This window comes from Panthera uncia, chromosome D4 (assembly GCF_023721935.1).
Source record: "Panthera uncia isolate 11264 chromosome D4, Puncia_PCG_1.0, whole genome shotgun sequence".
In the NCBI taxonomy this organism is placed as follows: Eukaryota; Metazoa; Chordata; class Mammalia; order Carnivora; family Felidae; genus Panthera; species Panthera uncia.
In genome coordinates, this window is record NC_064807.1 from 5944296 (window position 1) to 5962647 (window position 18352).

The 18352-nt window shown below is 35.8% G+C and overlaps 1 protein-coding gene across 4 annotated transcripts in view; it reads right to left on the reverse strand.

Moving 5' to 3' along the window:
• The window catches only part of RIC1 (RIC1 homolog, RAB6A GEF complex partner 1), a 145979-nt gene that overhangs the window by 40440 nt on the left and 87187 nt on the right, over window positions 1-18352 (reverse strand). For 3 of the 4 annotated variants that reach the window (XR_007460117.1, XM_049641944.1, XM_049642140.1), the window contains 4 exons: window positions 13177-13284; window positions 7380-7522; window positions 6948-7084; window positions 2524-2615 (listed from right to left, as the gene is read on the reverse strand). Coding sequence is in view for 3 of the 4 variants with exons in the window: in XM_049641944.1 (XP_049497901.1) it covers window positions 2524-2615; window positions 6948-7084; window positions 7380-7522; window positions 13177-13284 (480 nt within the window). In the remaining variant the exon portion in view is untranslated. The remainder of the gene's footprint in view (window positions 1-2523; window positions 2616-6947; window positions 7085-7379; window positions 7523-13176; window positions 13285-18352) is intronic. The other variant, XM_049642053.1, reaches the window with a different exon arrangement.

Below are 18352 nucleotides of genomic sequence, written 5' to 3' on the forward strand. Positions count from 1 at the left end.
AGGAAAGGAAAGGAAAGGAAAGGAAAGGAAAGGAAAGGAAAGGAAAGGAAGAAAGAAAAAGGCTGGTACTCTCCCAACCGATGGAAAAGTAAGATGACTGGAAGGCTGAAGGCTGAGATTCCACCTCCATGACCCTGGTGAGGGGATCCTCTCGTGGATCCTAACACCGGGCCGCGGCAGAGCCACCAGCGCTAGCCCTGACTGCGGCCAATATGGAGGCAAGCTAGCCACCACCCCGTCCGTGCTGATGTGCCAGCCCTCTTATCATCTGACAGCACTGGCTTCAAAGTTTCAAGCATTATAGGTTTAAAGGAACTAAACGAATGCCATTATGAGGAAACAATGAGACACATTTAGAATATAGGACATTCTATAAACAACCAGCCTGGACTCTTAAAAAAGTTAATGTCATGAACATAAAAACAGTGTATGGGTTGTTACAGGCAAAAGGCGACTAAAGGGAAATAATAACTAAATACTGATTGACTCTGGTGAAAATAAGGAGCCACAGAAGAAATTCTGGTGACAAATGGGTTAATTTGAAGATGAACTGAGTATTAGTTCTTATCTGGGATTTATCATTAATTTTAAATTATAAATTCTCATAATTTTCTCATGACAAAAATATTGATTTTATATAAGAAAATGCCCTCTCTTTTTTGGAAACCAAGAAACAATGTAAATGTCCATTAACAGCAAATCAGATAAATTAGGATACATTCATACACTAGAACACTATAAATCAATCAAAAATGATTTCAGCCACTGGCAAACAGCATGGATGAATTTCACAAAGCTGACTGAAAGAAGCAAGACCCAACACATAGAATATGATTCTATTCCTATAAAGTTCAAAACCAGGTAAAACTAAATTACGCTCTTTGGGAACGCATGCATGGGTGGGAAGCTATAAAGCCTAAGGAAATGATCATCACGAAAGACAAAAAACTGGTTACCTTTAAGTGTGTTGGGGAGGAGATGGGAGTTATGATTTAGGAAGTCACAGGCTGGGACTTCCCACCTTGCAAAACTATTTCTTGACCCAGTTGTGAACAGATGGGTGTTTGCATTACAATTATATTTGCAAAACTGAATGTTTGGATTATACACTCTCCTACAAGTATGTTTTTATTTTACAATATGTAAAAAAGGTTATTATGAACCTTAAGCCAGTAAGTTGGACAGGGATATGAACAAAACCGATTCCCAGAAAAACAGAACTTGCCAAAGTGACAGGAATACGTAGAAAATCTAAACCTTCTTAAATCTACTTTTAAAACTGGATTAAATCAGTAATCCAAAAAATTCCCACAAAAAACATTGTAGGCTCAAATAGCTTCATTGACAAATTCAAGCAAACATTCAAAGATAAACAGAGAAAGAGGGGAACCAGTCCTCAACTTGTTTTATAACATAAGCATAACCTTGGTTAATCAGGAAAGGAAAGGAAAAATTACAGGCAAAATGTACTAATAAACAGATTTAAAAATTCTAAACAAAATGTGACCAAATCAAATCCATGAATATGGAAAAAAAAAAAGTACTTTTCCTTCTTAAACTAAGCTAAATTTACTTTTATTCTACATTTATCTCTTCAATGAGAAGCAGTGTTGAGAACTCACCACTTTACAGATTGAGAGTGTAAAGAAGGTGATGATTTATAATGTGTATTATTTACACTCAAGAAAAATACTGTGATACTCAACTTGATGTAGCTAGAGATAATACCAGATGTATGTTCTACAGACCCACTAAACTTCAATCTGAAGTTAAAAAAAAAAGGCTAAAAAAGCACTACACATATTGTAAAGTATTACTTATTAAGTAAGTATCTAATATAAGCTTTTTACTTGAGCTAAAATATAAGTTTGAGAAAGTCAGGTACCTTAGTGTTTTCCAACAGATCTCAAGTGCTTAGCATTGTGCCTCGTGCACGGGAGACACACAGACACTTGTTGAATGAATAATCTGTATTTAATTTTGTATTAAATTTGTATCTGTATTAATTTGTATTAATTAATGTAGGTTTTAATGTCTAAAACCTACATTATTGGAATTAAAACAAGAAACTGATATCATGTATGAGCTGTAAATGTGCTCATTAACTAAGTCACATCCACAAATTCAAAGGCAACATCAACACTGATGTCTTAAAAAGAAAGGGTTATTTAAAAAAAAGAAAAATATCTTCTTGATCCTCTTTTAAACAATCAAGAACAAAATTAAATTTTGGCTGATTTAATCTTCTTAACTTATAACTCAATTTCCTACCACTGGAGAAAAGCTCATCTTTACAAATTAAAACATTCAATATCTGAAATCTGCTCTTTAGATTTGTTTACTTCAATCTAATAAAATACCTCCAGATTTTATATTACAGCTGATTCCTAAACTATGATAGGCATGACGAGGTTTATAAGTGCATGCAGAACATTTTATGCTTCAAAATATATATTAAAAAAAATTTAAAGACCCATTATTTTTGCCAACAACTCTTATAATGAAGAGGACTCTATCAATTACCTTGCACAACCAAACGCCATGAGTCGGTACTTGTTATTTACTGCTACACAAGTTCCGTCAACAACATCTTGTGGCCAAACTCCATGGAGCTGCTGTAATAAAGAAAAATAATGAAGGTTTTAAAAGTGCTGTCCAAAAATACTGTAATCAGTATAATTCTCCTTCAGTAAACATACAGTTCCCTAAGGCTTGGCTTGATCTGGTTTCACAGGAAAATATCCCATCAGGACTACCATCTGAATTTTCTCCCTTAAAGTATCAACTTCATTCAATAGTTCAATAAATATTCCCATTTGATCTCAGTCCAGTGCTAGCTTATCTACTCATAAAACACTAAAAAATGGACAATCTGCAAACCCAAACTAAAAGAAGATGACTTTCCTGTTAGAAAGTCAACCTCTTACAGCAGAAACTGAGTCTAACTGGCTCCCTACTATCAGCCTCACCACTCAGCACATAGTGTTTAACTTCTCCCTTGGGGGCAAAGAGTAAATTTATTTGGTCTAACCTTTAGAAGGAATTAGTAATTTTCTAGTGCCCACTATTCTCTACTATCCCTTTGGTTTACAGTGTGGCACATCACCTGGTGTGGCTAACAGCGTGGTACCTGGCAGTCTGACCCAACATCTCAGGTCTACTGTTCACTTGCTGAGATGATCATCTGACCTTTCCAAGCCTCAGTTTTCTCATCTGTAAGTTACTTATCTCTTAGAGTGTTTTGAGGATTAAATGAGAACATACATCTACGTAAATTACTTAATACAATGGCTAGCATTCAACAAGTTAAGCATTCAATTAATGAATAAATTATTAAGCTTAAATGCTATTTTATTTACTTTGAATATAGACACAATAGATCCAGCTCCATTGTCTGTTTTTATTTGTCAAATCAAGGATGTCTTAGATTATAAATTCTAAGGCTAAGGTCACCGTGACTATTAGTTTAGTAAGCACAAAAAAACCCAGCACACTACAATATAGCACTTATTTCTGGATGATCCCAACAGTAAACATTAGAAAATCTAACATAATTATAGCTCTGTGTAAAACAGAACACTATAAATTTTATTTAATTCCCAAACGAGCTATATAATCCACTATTTAAACACGGCATTATGTGCTTTCTTTTTCATAGGAATTTTATTTTTCAATTTTAATAATAAAACTACAAACTATTTTAGATGACAAAAAAAGTGTAAAGATAGCACTGAGCATTATTTCTGCGGACCACCACTTAGACTGAAATTAATTCATTGATTTCTCTAACAAATATTTTCCAGCACTCTTCACCAAGCACTGCTCTAGGTGCTAAGGATATGGCAGGTATTCAAATACACCAAAACCCTTGTCTGTATCCCTGCCTTATATGTTAGGAAGCTGTCAAGTTAAAAAAATTGTATAGTATATTGGAGGTTGGTAAATGCTATAGAAAAAAATAGTGAAGCAATTACAGGGAGTATAGGAAAAGGATATAATATTAAACAGTTTTTCCCATGAAGGTACATTTTGAGGAAAGTACTGAAGGAGATATATACCAAGTACAAAGGCCCTAACATAGTGGCATTTCTGGCATGTTCAAAGAACATGAAACAAGCCTAAGCAGATGGAGTAGAATGGGGTAAGGAGAAGTAATAGACGAGGTAACAGGTGTAAAAGGAGACCAGATTTATAGGGCTTTGAAAGCCACTACAAAAACTTTTTGGGTTTTTTCTCCCTTATATATGGGGAGTCACTGGGGGGGGTCTTTAATTTTTTTTTTTACCTTTTCCATTACAAATTATATTAGAGAAGAATACACAAAACCAAAATTGTACATCTCAATAATATCATAAAGTAAACACTTGTGGAATTAGCTAGCAGTCAGGCCAAGAATTACCAGTATCTAAAAATCCAACAGTGACCCTCCCAATCAATATCCCCTCACACACTACTACAAAAGTAACCGGTATCCAGACTTAAATGGTAATCCCTTCCTTCTTTTTCTTTAGACCAATACTATTTAAGAACATGCATCCATACAAACTCTAATTTAGAATGGCCTATGTTTTTATTTTCCTTTAATTTTACGTAAAATAAAATCATAGCACACATTCCTTTGTGCCTAGCTGCTTTCACTCAGAGTGTCTGTGAGACCCATCCACATCACCACACACAGCCCTGCTGTTCACGCTCACCATAGCCTCAAACACCAGGCTTAGCTCACTGGGCCTATGCCTCCGTCACCCGATCAATCTTTACAGTCTCAGGCACATTTAAAAGTATTTTTCCTCCAGCTTTTCTAGTTGTCTTCGGCAGGTTTTGTCCTAATTATCTAAACCCACTGAAGGGTTCTGACCAGAGGAGTGACATAATCTGACATATTTTAAGCCATCTGTTAAATGCATCAAAAAATGTCAAACAATTTTTACAAAGCACTTAAATAATGCCTAACATAAACATGTCATCAGTGTATTTCCTAATTACCAGTAATACACATATGTATTCTTTTCCTGTAATTTGTATTTTCTAACTTATTTAATAATGTCCATCTGCTTTTCATTATTTTTTAAATTCTTCTTAATTTACTGGAAAATTTTCTTTAACCAAATACTAAGAAAATTAGTAAAAGCTGATCATCAGAAATGAGTTACTTTTTCAGTTCTGGGATTTTTGTTTTCAATAAAAAACATTTAAATCCCAAACATAATTTACAAATATACCTTGTAAAAAAATTATTCTCCAAAAGCTTATTTTTATTCTTATGTATTGACATGTTACCACAAATGTACTGTTTAGTACTTCATTATTTGAGTAAAGATGATAGTGGAAAACAGTTTTAGGAATATTAAAGCTGACATTGTAGAAAATAATATGCCCTTGAGAACTTAAAATCTTTTTCAGTCAGAGAGCAGACTGAATATCTAGCTTCTCTGACTCTTAAATCCCCAACTTTATAGCAGCAAAGATTTTTTTCAAAAAGCACAAACTTGCAAGGAAAAAGAATGGGTGAGGAGGTAGAATCATTAAGTTTTAGAAGCTAGGAAGCACGTGGATGAGTAGAATCCTTAACTTAGAGAAACAGCTAAATTTACACTGTAGGGCACACAGAAGGCCTGGGGACTGAGCTTTCTCAGAAAGACTGAACCACAAGCAGTGGGACTGGTTCACAGCCTGTAGAAGCAGCAGCTGGGCGGTCCCACAGTACCTTCCCAAACTCAACAGCTAAGAAATATCCCACCTTCACTCCAACAGAAAAATGGAGATTTTTTTCTTTGGAGAAAAACGAAACAAAAAACAACCCTAGTGGTTTCTGGACCACACTGAAAACATGGGTAAGTGAATATGGACCCTCTAATTTAACACGTCTATAACTTAAATCCAAGACTACTGGGACGGCCAGGTACGTATTCTCTGGAAAGGACTGCAGACTCTCTTCCAATGAGCACCAGATACAGAGAGGGGAGGGAAGGAAACAATCCAGTCAGCTCACCCTATGAAGATAAGGGTCAACCAAACCCAGCAAAACCCACAGATTTCAGTGAGTCCAAATTTTTATTTTGGGTCTCTGTCACCGCAACCAAATTCATGTATTAACTAAACATATATTAATTAACCATAAACCATGGAAAGAGCTCTTTCAAGTAAAGGCATTAAGGAAATCCTCAGGATGATGGACAGCCCCAAAATACAACTGTGTTAAAGGTATAGTGAGCCAGCAGCCCAGTTTGGAGCAAGCCAGAAGGTTCCAAGAGAAATTACTTCAAAGAAGATGAAACAAACAGAACATCTAATGTGCCTGAAGGAGTTGAGAGGATATTTACACAACCAGCAGACAGTCTAGGGTTGAGTTACTGGTAAGTACATAAAAAGTAAATAAACATAAAGAATAATTATTAATTCCCCGTGGGAGGGAAACCTGCAGGAAAGAAAAAATAATCACAGCATCCATGGCTCAGGTACTAACAGGTTTTATATAGCAGTAACAATATCAACAATGAACAGTAATCTAATTGAAATCAAAATAACTGTATTAGGAAGACACGAAGAATAGATGAGTGCAGTAGGAACAGAGAAGCAAATGAACTTTTTCTACAGAAGGAGTCAATCAACCAGCTAAAAACTAAAAATTAAATACTCAGAGCTGTGGAGATAAACTGCAAAATAACCAGTAAAGAAAAACAAAGTCGTTGTCTCTGAGAATAGAAATTGAGTGTGAAGAGTGCAAGAAAGAGGGAAGGAACTATCATTTTTCTTCAGCACATCTAATAGAGTTATTTGTCTACTTGTATTATTTTTAAGTATAATACATGTATCATTTTGATTTACAATTTAGTTAACATAACCCTAAAATACTAAATAAGGGAAGTGGCAGTGGGATTTAATAGCAAAAACTAAAACTGGCAAATGCAAAATAGAGAAAATAAACACCCCAAAGTCAGTCATACCTCTGCAGTAAATCTACTTGACACCGGAGTAATAAATCCAATTTTACCATCGTTAAACACAACAGCAAATCCATCAAGTGTGGCACAGTATTCCATGTCTCTGATGTGCACATCTGCAAAACCCAGGAATGAACCTGCTGATGAAAACATAAGTACATGAAATACGAATATAAATACAGTAAATAACTGCCTCACATTTCTCTTTGCAAACCCTAGAAGGACAGTTAAAAGGGCAAAAATAATGACCTAACAACACCAAACCATTAAACTATTCCTTCCTACACACACACACTCTCACTCTCTCTCTCTCTCCCCCCCCCTTGCATAATTAATTCCAAAGGAAAAAAAATCACTGCCCACCCATAAAAATATCTAACCAGATTATATCAAAAATAAACACCTGGCTCCACCCCATGCAGAAAGTATACCTACCTCTAGACGACTGCAGATCTACTGAAAAGGGTACTGTGCAAAGATTAATAGCTTTCCTTCCGTTTGTCATTCCTTCCCAGTGAATAAGATGAAGAAGTCCATCAGAAGTAGCAACGAGGAGATCCTCGAGCATGGACTGCAAACTATAGGGAAGTAAGCAATTTAGAATCAATGAACTTTAGGAGAGCACACTGGGAAAGCAAGGAGTATGAATGTAATGGCTCTGGAGAATGTTCATATACAGTGGATCATGAAACCACTTACAAAACTGTCATTTATCGACAATTTAGGTATCTAGTAGCTTCATCTTTGTATAATTTAATCTAGAACCCGAAATTCTGGATGAAATACAAGACTATGCGCAGCCACAGTCATGAACTTGATCAACTTGGTTAAAACTAGAAATACCCCAACAGTGAATTCAAAGATGAAAGACGATAAATGACAAGAAAGGACAAAGGCACAGAAACCATAAAAAGAACAACTTATGACAGGCTGACAGTCTGGAGCCATAAAGTACAGAGGTAATAATCCTCTAGCCCTGGCCACCAGAACCTTCCCCAGTGATGGAAATGTGTTATCAAACATGGTAAGCAGCAGCTACATGTAGTGACTGCATACCTCAAATATGGCTACTGTGACAGAAGAACGTATTTCTTAACTTTGCTCCCTTTGAACTAACTGAAATTCATGGAACTTCATTTGACTAGACGCTACTTTACTGGAGCTCACAGTTCTGAGTATTGTTGAGCCTCATGTTGTTCATTCATACAAGTATTTGTAAAGCCCATGCTCCATGACAGGTGCCATGTTCTGTGCTGGCGATTCTGGGGTGAAAACAATAGTTTCTCCTTTCAGAAGACCTCTCAGCTGACTTCAGTGAGAATTATGGAGTATGATCTCCACACTATTTACAAAGAGATTTAACATTTACTTACCTAATGGCAAATAATTATGTGCCCAGCCCCTAAGGCAGTGCTAGTTATGTATGGCACGCAATGTTTGTGGGAGGAGGAAAAAGGGGAGAAAAGGAGAGAGGAAAAGGGAATCCAAGAATAACAATGCAAAGGCACTGGCATAGAGGAAGAAAGAGAACCAGGGGAACCAGAGGAAATTGATATAAAAAAGCCAAGGGAATAGATGGATGGAAAAAGTACTTAAGAGTATCAAATGCTACAAAAAAATGCAAATGTAAGAAAGAAATGAAAAAGTTAAAAATGTGGTGTCCATAATATATACTCCCTATTATATTAATACTATTAAAATTCTTTTCATACTTAAGAAGAGTATATTTCAGAAATATTTTAATCCATAATGGTGGAAGAGATGTTTTTAATGTTTTAATTCTTAAATAAACCTTCAATCCTTTAAAAGCTGAGCTCAAGGACTCATTCACCAAGAATTTCAGACAATGAAGAACTGTTTTCTTCCCAACTACAAAAATATTAAAAAGAGAAGAACATTCGTAATCAACTGAGTTTACAGAAAGTTCACTTTTTGAAATACTATATATTCTTCCCTTTCAAATTTGTATTTTAGTGCAACATTTGCATGTAGCATGGAATAAGCAGAGAATAAAAACTTTAGGTTTTACATCTGCTGCTACATGTCAACAGAAGCAATTTAGTGGAGTAGTCACTGGCTTAGTGATTTTCATTCAGCAGGAGTCAGCCTAGGTTTTTTCCAACTATATTCTCCCTCTCCCCTGTTCCTATTTCCCTAGAAGAATCACTGCATATGACAGTTAGGAGCAAGATCAAGGTTACCCTGCAGGAATTTAACCACCTACTAGGCAAAACTCAGCACTCTTCTGACAAAGTTAACAGAATTCAGAATCTCTACTTTGTCATCCCCAGCGCTAGGACAAAAATGACCAGATGTGTGGGGACAGGAAAACGTGACCCAGGGTCAAGAGAAAAATCAATCAATATAAATAGACTTGGTCAATCCTGATGTTGGAATTAAAAGATAATGACTTTACAATAGCTATGGTAAATATGACAAAGAATCCACAGGAAAAGATAGATCCTCCTCATTCAACTGAAGTAAATAAACTCATTAAAACAAAGGCTGAGGTCAGTTGTTAAAATACGGAGTACTTCCCTAAAGTTAGTAAACAGGCCTTGCTCCACACCACACAACTATGTGCCCACTGACTGCTAGTGTTACAAAGATCTAACAATTAAAGATTAATTCCTGGAATAAGGGGATATCAGGATTCTTTACCGATAATCACTGTGACAGGTCTTTTCACGCTGCACTGGTTTTTAAGTATTTTGAAAAATCACTCCTGGGTATAAATACACACAAAATATACATAAATATACTCTAAGTTATGTCCTCAGAGAGCCTCTCCAATCATTGACTTCTTGGGCTTTTTAACAGCTAACTGATATGCCCGAGGTGCCTCTCCGTCCCCTCCCCACCCCGCCCCTTAATTTAGGACCTTAGAAGAATAGTATCATCTTGAAAGCAGATGGGGCACCTAGGTGGTTCAGTCGGTTAAGTGTCTGACTCTTGATTTCTGGCTCAGGTCACGATCCCAGGGTTGTGGGACAGAGCCTCGCGTCAGGCTCTGTGCTGAGCATGGAGCCTGCTTGGGATTCTCTCTCTCCCTCTCCACCCTTCCCCCACTCAGGTGTGCACTCTCTCTCTCAAAATAAATAAAATTAAATTAAAAAAACATTTAAAACATAGATTAGCATTTCTGATTAATCAAATATTCTTAATGGGACATATATCATTCATAATCACCAATTCTCAAATATGTAAATATATTTAATACCTAACAAATATTAAATACTATATACTACATACGGCTTTCCTAAGTACCTGGAATAGAGGAAGATAAGGAATAAACTGTGGTATTTACTAGTATTTATTACCTGCTATTAGTTAGAAACAGACTAAGGGTTTAATTACAGATCATATCAGTACTTTTCACCTTCTAAACATTCTCTATCCTCTTACCATTAATCCTATTCTTTCTTCAAGCAAAAATTAAAAGATGGCATATTTGCCATATTATGCCTACAAGCAGAAGTTCTAACTATTATCTCTAATTTCACAGGACTTCTATTTTTGGTGGTGAGCAGGAAGATAGTCGGTTACAAAGTCCAAATACTGTGTCTTCTCCCTCAATGAAAAATCACATAGGATATCCAATCACATTTCCAACAAGTATGCATTACAGGTGCTAATAATAATACTGCTCTGAAAAGCAATTATTTTTCTGAAGTTTCAAGATAAACCTTAGAGATTTCCTATCACCTAAATTTGTAGTGTGTATTGAAAACTAGCACCTGACTAAAACAAACAAAACCACTTAGCACCTGACAAGTTAAACTTGTACAAGATGACAGGATTTCTTTTTTTAAAGCCTCTTTTTCTATCCCATCCCCATGATCCATACGGTCTGCCGCCGGATATAGGTAGAGAGCCGTTATCTGTACAGGTCCATCTAGCTTGTACCCAGAGACATTCCAAATTCCTTACGTCGCAAGTTACATTCTTAAAAAGAATCTCCGTACTGAAATAACATCTGAGGTCAAGAGTGCCTTTCTGACCAAGGTGATCATAACTTAAACTCAATCCTTTGTAACCCGGATCACACTGATGCAAATAACAAGAATAAAACAACATTCTTTTTCTCTGAAGAAAATACATAAAAAGATGGACTAAACACGGCAAGACAATAGCCAGCCGCTTGCATACAATTTTATTTTTTTAATGTATACCAGTATCTGTACTGTATTCTAACAAAACTAATGGTGAAAATAGCCTTTTATTAGAACTGTGACTCAGAAGAATTGAAAAACATTGGTAGTACATTTAGATAGTTCAATATATTCATATATCACCATCCATATAATTCAATATTTAATGAGACTAAAAAGTCTTTTTTCCCAAACCTGTGGCCTAGCCGGTCAGTTCTCATACTATTTCTTATACATTTTTCAAGAACAATACATATTTTAACACTACCAGCTCCCTTTTAAAAACAAATATTGAGGTGCCTGGGTGGCTCAGTCGGTTAAGCATCAGACTTTGTTTGGCTCAGGTCATGATCTCGTGCTTTGTGAGTTCGAGCCCTGCTTTGAGCTCTGTGCTGACAGCTGGGAGCCTGGAACCTGCTCGGGATTCTGTGTCTCCCTCTCTCCCTGCCCCTCCTCCACTCACGCTCTCTGTCTCTCAAAAATAAATAAACGTTAAAAACAAATATTAGCATTATTATAGAGTACACCTTGCTTTTTTCACCCAACACATTTGGGAAGTTTCTTCAGTAAAGAGTGCCCTCATTGTTTCTACAGATGCATACTGTCCCCACTGTGCAGAAGGTAAGAAAAGCTTTTTAACCAGCTCCCTACTGATTGACATTTAGGTGGTTTTTGATCTTTTGCTATTATAAACAATGAAAAACCCTGTAAGCATGTCATCTGAATTACTATATTTGTATGAGTAATTCCTAACAATAGACATGCTGCACAAAGACCATGAGCTTATGTAACTTTGATAGACATTGCTTAATTAATTTCCATAAATACTGTATAAATTTACACTCCCACCACCAATGTATAAAGTTCATATCCCTGATCTCCCCCCCAAACAGTATTTTACCTAACTGTTGACATGTGTAAGTCACTTATTTACTCTCCTAAAGGAGATTATGTAATATATTAACTGAAATGTAGACAACAAAAAGAAATTGTTTATATTCTGTGTCCATTTGTTCTACTGTCTTTTTCGTGCTATAAGAAGTCTTCACATACTGTAAAAATTGGACTTTGTGGTATTCACTGGAAGTATATTCCCTTGTTTTCATTGTTTATGTTTTCCTCTGATCATACTTATGGTGGATTTTTCCCCCCAGTTTTTTTTAACTTTTATATAATCTAATTTATCAATATTTATTTTCATAAGAAATTATTTGCAGACATTTTGACAAGAAGATTTTAATGACTCCTAACAAAATGAATTTTCAATTACAATACTTCTTTCGCTAATATTTCTTATCATTTTTTAAAGCAAATCTTATTAGAGATAAGGACTACTGGCCATTTTGATGCAAAGAAGGCTGGAATATCACCGTTATAATTTCATAATTGTATACGTCTGGGCACAATAACAGCAAAAGGTTCTTGAAGGCCAGTTTTAACTCTGAATTCAGTTAAAAAGAACTCTTTGTTAAAAAAGAAACAAAAAATACCATTATAGTGAAAACTTTATGTTAAAAAATGTACTTTTAACAAGACCCACACATCAGACAACTAGAATGTCAAATATGAATTAAGGAAATAAGGCCAAATTACACATACACTTATATTTTCTGCCAATGGATATAAAATAATTTTTTATATTTTGGTAATTCTGGCCTTAACACAAAACCTTTATTCATACTTAGATCAGAAAGCTTAACTTTCTTCCAAGTACATAAATATTTTCCAAAAACTTAAGAGAAGGTATTAGAAACAAAGCCACTTTCTCTTTTCCTCAACTTCTGTGATTTTTATCAGTATCAAGTAACTATGCTGTATCATTCAAACAATTCTAGATCTTACCAAAAAAGATAAATTTCTGAAAAAAATTATAGTTGGTATACTCAATTTATGGGCTTTATATATTTAATAAATAACTGAAGTATAATAATGTACCATCTAGGGGTTAATCAAGCATTTAGAGCTAAAAAAAATTATTCTCAGTGAAAAAAATGAAATAAACTTTCTTACTGATCATGTGATTAATCAACTACATTGTATACTGTCATCACAAAATGCTAAATTTAACCAAGGTACTATACCTCATGATGGGTGCTTGCAAATCCAGTATTTTCTTCATTTCTAAATTTAATGCCGGAGCACACTGTTCTTCCTTAAAATGGGGTGTCCCCTTCATTTGTGGACTTCCTCTAAAAAAAATACAAATATACAGGATTAAAGAGAAAGATATGAATTCTCCTCCACTCTGTGGCTCATCTATACCCAATCAGAGTAAACACAATCAAACTTACAAATCAGGCATTAATCCCTGAAGTTCTCAAATGAAAAATGGACTTCAATTCCATTGTAGCAGAGTAAGCAGTTAGACAAAGGGGTTTAACCAATGTAACTAGTGTTGGGGAGAAGAGCAAAGAATCTAAAGGAAAAAAACAAAGCAAATTCTCAAGAGAACCAATAGACATTTTTAAATGACTGATGGCCCTTTCCGAGGTGGGCGACTTTGGGAGATACACAACGTTTCTACCTACTGCATGTCCAAAGGGATCCAAATCCTCACCTCATCTTACCTTATGCCACACAACATCCTCGTTCCTCTGTCCTTTGGGTTATGTATCAGAATTAAGGTCAATTCAGGGATGCGACAGGAAATGTTTCCCATAAAACTTGGTAATAAATGGCAAAATGGCTACACCTGGTAGCTCCCTGCTACACGAGAGGTGACTAGATCAATGGCAACATAATTGAGCCGCCACACATGACCCCTCAAAAGGAACCCACGATAGTTCTGGGATCTTTATCTCTGCATGCATGGGACCATTCTTTCTCAATTCCTGTGCTGGGATTTAATAGCTGTCTCTTCTCTTGCTACCAGCTATCACTTACCCTTGGCAACAACGAGCCTGCCATTTCTCCTCCTTCAGTCACCTACACTATTAAAATTATGTGTAAACAGTCTAACATTCAACAGCTTTTAAGGTTCCTGGCTTGGTGAAAATTGATACTTTTTCTGCTTTCTGGTTTTAAGTTATTTTCCATATAGAAGCTTGGCGGTACTTTACCCTGGTCTGTGACTGCCATGACCTGGAATATCTGACTCCTTGTGTACGTCTGAATGGCTAAACTGGTTAATGTTACACCACACAGGTTCAGATTTAATTAACATGCTTGTTGTGACAGCTACTAAGAAAGACACCATGAGTTATTAGTTTACAGAACTCCTATATGGACTGCTAATCTCTCACACACACACACACACACACACACACACACACACACACACACACACTAATGCATCTCCTGAGACATTCTCCACATATGTCTAGTTTTAAAGTTATTTTTCAAAGTACTACATACACACCATTTAAACCAATAGTGCTAGAAAGCTTATGACAAAGGGGAAAAAACAGGTTTGTTTTTGTTTTTGTTTTTTTTGTGAGGACACAACCAGCTTTAGTTTTTAGCTATTACCTTCTTCTAATTACCTGGATGTTTTCCCACAATACATTCATGCTGCTTCAGCATCATTATTTAGACATTATCTACTAACTTCCCATGCTTATTCTCCATTTTTCCCCATCCTCCTAAGTACACAAAAATGTTTTCATTACGATGATTAAATAATCTTTACTTCTGGGTCAAGAAGTATTCAGTTCTATGTAAGTATTAACTTAAATAGCTTGTTAATTTTCCTGAAGTGAACTTTACTGCATACTTTCATTTACTTGGTCTTCTTTAAACTTATACCTAAGTTTTCTCAGACTCCTTAACAGCTTTGACAAAAACAACTCTCAATATAGTCTTCTATGTGGTCAAACCTGTCACAATAACCTATTATTTCCTCCCCCCGCCCCACATCTCTCCTGGTGCCCAATGCCCTAGTGACTAAGTCTATTGCAAAGTATCATCCTGATAATTTCCTTTGTCATCATCCTGATGACTTCTTTGCTTCTTTCCTATGAGCCTTTATTTTTTTTATTCCTCTTACTGGGGTTACATATTCTTGTGGGTTCCTGGAAAGGTGTTACGTGGAGGAACCGAGCAATTCTCAAGTCCAATATGTCTTTGACACTTGAATGGGTATTTGGGTAGAAATTTTTAGGCTGCATATCGCAACACAAGATGACGCACATGCAAAGCAATTTATTACATCAAAAGACTGTTACAATCAAAATATGTATCACAAGAATAAAATATTATGCAGCCTCCCCCCCCCCCCCCCCCAAAAAAAAAAGGAAAGGTGGAAGAACTCTCTAGACTCCTTGGAACGATCTCCGAGGTCTGTTAAGTGAGAAAAATCAAGGTGCACAACAATGTATATAATCTGCTACATTCATACGACAGGGAAGGAAATAACAAATGTTCATACACATGTGCTAAATTTAAAAATGAAAGAAGAGCCAAAACTAAAATGAAAATGGTTATCTACGGGGGAAGACAGAATACAGGGTAAAGAATGCCACATTTTTTTAAACTTTGGGACATGAAAATATTTTATGTAATAAACCAAATTAAAATTAATATCGGCAATAACCAATCTCTAAAAAACAGAAAAGAAACGAACCTAACTGTATATCAAGCTAGCAGCACAAATAAGAATTATTTCAAGTAACTTTGAAACACAGTAGTTTGTGCATCCTTAATGGGAAACTTCCTACGGACAAAAATCAAATTGTATTCAGTAATAATACTGTTATAATAATAGTGGTTATTATTTTGGAGTCACTCTGTATACAAAAGGATAAATCAAGTAAGTGATTATGTTTGCATTATTAGGAACCAAGATTATCAATAAGAGAAAATATACAAACATAAAACTAGAGAAGTGAAACTGTAACTTTTAAAACTTTAAAAAATTTTAAAGCTTTTAAAAACTTTTAACTTTTATCTTAATCTTTAATTTGAATTAACAATATCAGTATTAACTCACAGTATCTTTTCCTCTTTCTAAAATTTACTTTTTATCTCTGTGCACTAAAAAGTCCTAAAAGCAAGTATAACCAATAACAATCAGCATCAAGTCAGTCTTCAAAATATTATTTTGCACAGAAAGAAGTCAAAGGTCTTTGGAGAGTTGACTTACTCCAAGACAGGGGCAAAGAATTGCTAAGACGAGCCTTGGATCTGACAAGCAAGGATGCCATTTAAATAACACCATTTTTATGGGCTCTCTGACAGGCTAACGATGTGACAATCTGATCAAAAAGAATGACTGCAATTGGTTAAAACTCAAAAATGTAAAAACCCCTGCATTTACAACAAGACGAAAAGCACTCATTAGTTGGTTGTGTCTGGAAGTTCTTAGGACACAACTGGTTACTATAAGAAAAGGGAAAGAGTCAACCATCTATTCTTTCTTCTTGTAGACTATACTTCAGGGTAAACATCAAATAGATAATGAAATAAAGTTTTTCTTTATGTAATGACAGCTACAGAATGCAGCACAAATGGTAGAGTTTTTTAAAAATCACAATTTTGGGGGTGTCTGGGTGGCTCAGTTGGTTAAGCGTCCGACTTCAGCTCAGGTCATGATCTCATGGGTCATGATTCTAGCCCCACACCGGGCTCTGTGCTGACAGCTCAGAGCCTGGAGCCTGCTTCAGATTCAGTGTCTCCCTCTCTCTGTCGCTCCCACGCTTGTGCACTATCTCTCTCAAACATAAATAAACATTAAAAAAAATTTTTTAATCACAATTTTGTGATCCCTATCAAAATAACAGATGCAGGGAACAAAATTAGTAAGTGCATACACCAGTAGGCAGGTAAAAAGTACAAACTTAACACATATCCACCAAATGCAATAGATCCTGGTTTGAACAAATTCCTAAAAAGATAGCTCTGCATTAAAATGGAGACTGATATTAATAAATTACTAATTTTGTTAGATATAATAGTATTACAGCGTTGTTTCTTTAAAATGTCTACCTGTTGCTGATAAAACTATTTGAGGTTGAAATGACACAGTATCTGAAATATGCTCCAAAATACTCAAAGCATACATAAGTATGATAACCTGAGAGATAATGATAACTTGCGAATGTGGGAGATGGGTTCAGAGTTTACCATTAGACTGTTATACTGACAAATTCCTTAACAAGAGCTCAAATGGATTTATTTCTTTCAGCATTTTAAAGGCTTTCTGCCAATGTTTTTTAGACTCTAATGTGTGGTTGTCAAGTTCAATGACATTCTTGTTCAAAGACTATTTTTGATCTGTTTTTCCCCATCAAGAAGTTCTTAGGAGTGTCCTTCCTTTGATTTCCAGGGAGTTATAAAATTTGAGAACAGTGTACTTTTTTAACAAGTATGTGGACTTATCATTGTTTGCACCAAACAAGCTACTAACAAACAGTCTTTAGTTTAGGTCTGGGAAATTTACATGTTTTGTTTCCTTAACATACTAATAAGATTCCCCACTTCTGTCTTCTCTTTCTGGAGCTCCTACAAGATTAGATACTGGACCTCATATGAACCTCTAATTCTCCTTTCTTCCCCTCTCACCTGGAGAGCTCCTCAACCGTTTCTTCCAAAGCTTCATTGAATTTGAAATTTCTGCTTTTGAGATTTCATCCCAGAAACACTGTCACCCACCTCCCCTTTTTTCTTGCACACCAGTTTTCTTCTTTTAATTAGATTACACCTGTCTGAGGTGGCGAATTTTCATTTCCTCAAAGCGTTTTTGTTCCCTATTGTCTATTTCCTTTTAGTTTCCTTTTTTCTGTTGTGTCTCTCTCTTTTACACTGGAAGCTCTAAGATGCCTAACAATTCCTAGGTGTGTCCATTATGTGTTCAACAGGTTAACAAGAAAAATTACCAGCTCTGATTACAAGCTCTGTGTGTTCAAGTTGGGCTTTTCAACTGGTAGAGGCCAGCTGGCATTTTTGTTGAGATCTTCAAATATCAGGGCCTTTTCGGTCATCTTTCTGGAGTGATTTAATTTTCCCAGGAAGGATCCCTCAATGCCGCCTGGGGTGTCAAGCATAGAAGCTCGAAGTCTAGAGCCAAGCAGGGGACAAAGGCTCACCATCCTAACGTTCAGTGTGACAACTTTCGTTTAATCCCCATCTTTAGTTTAGCAGCTCACCCTTGCCCTACTCTGTGTCTGGAATCCCTCTGGCTTATCAGACAATATACTTCCTGTCACTTGTGATGCGGAAACATAAAAGTCCTCACTCCTGATTCAATTTTTTAAAACAACCCCCCTGTTTATGGCCCCTGGTTCACTCCTATATTCTATGGTACTACTACATCTAATTCCT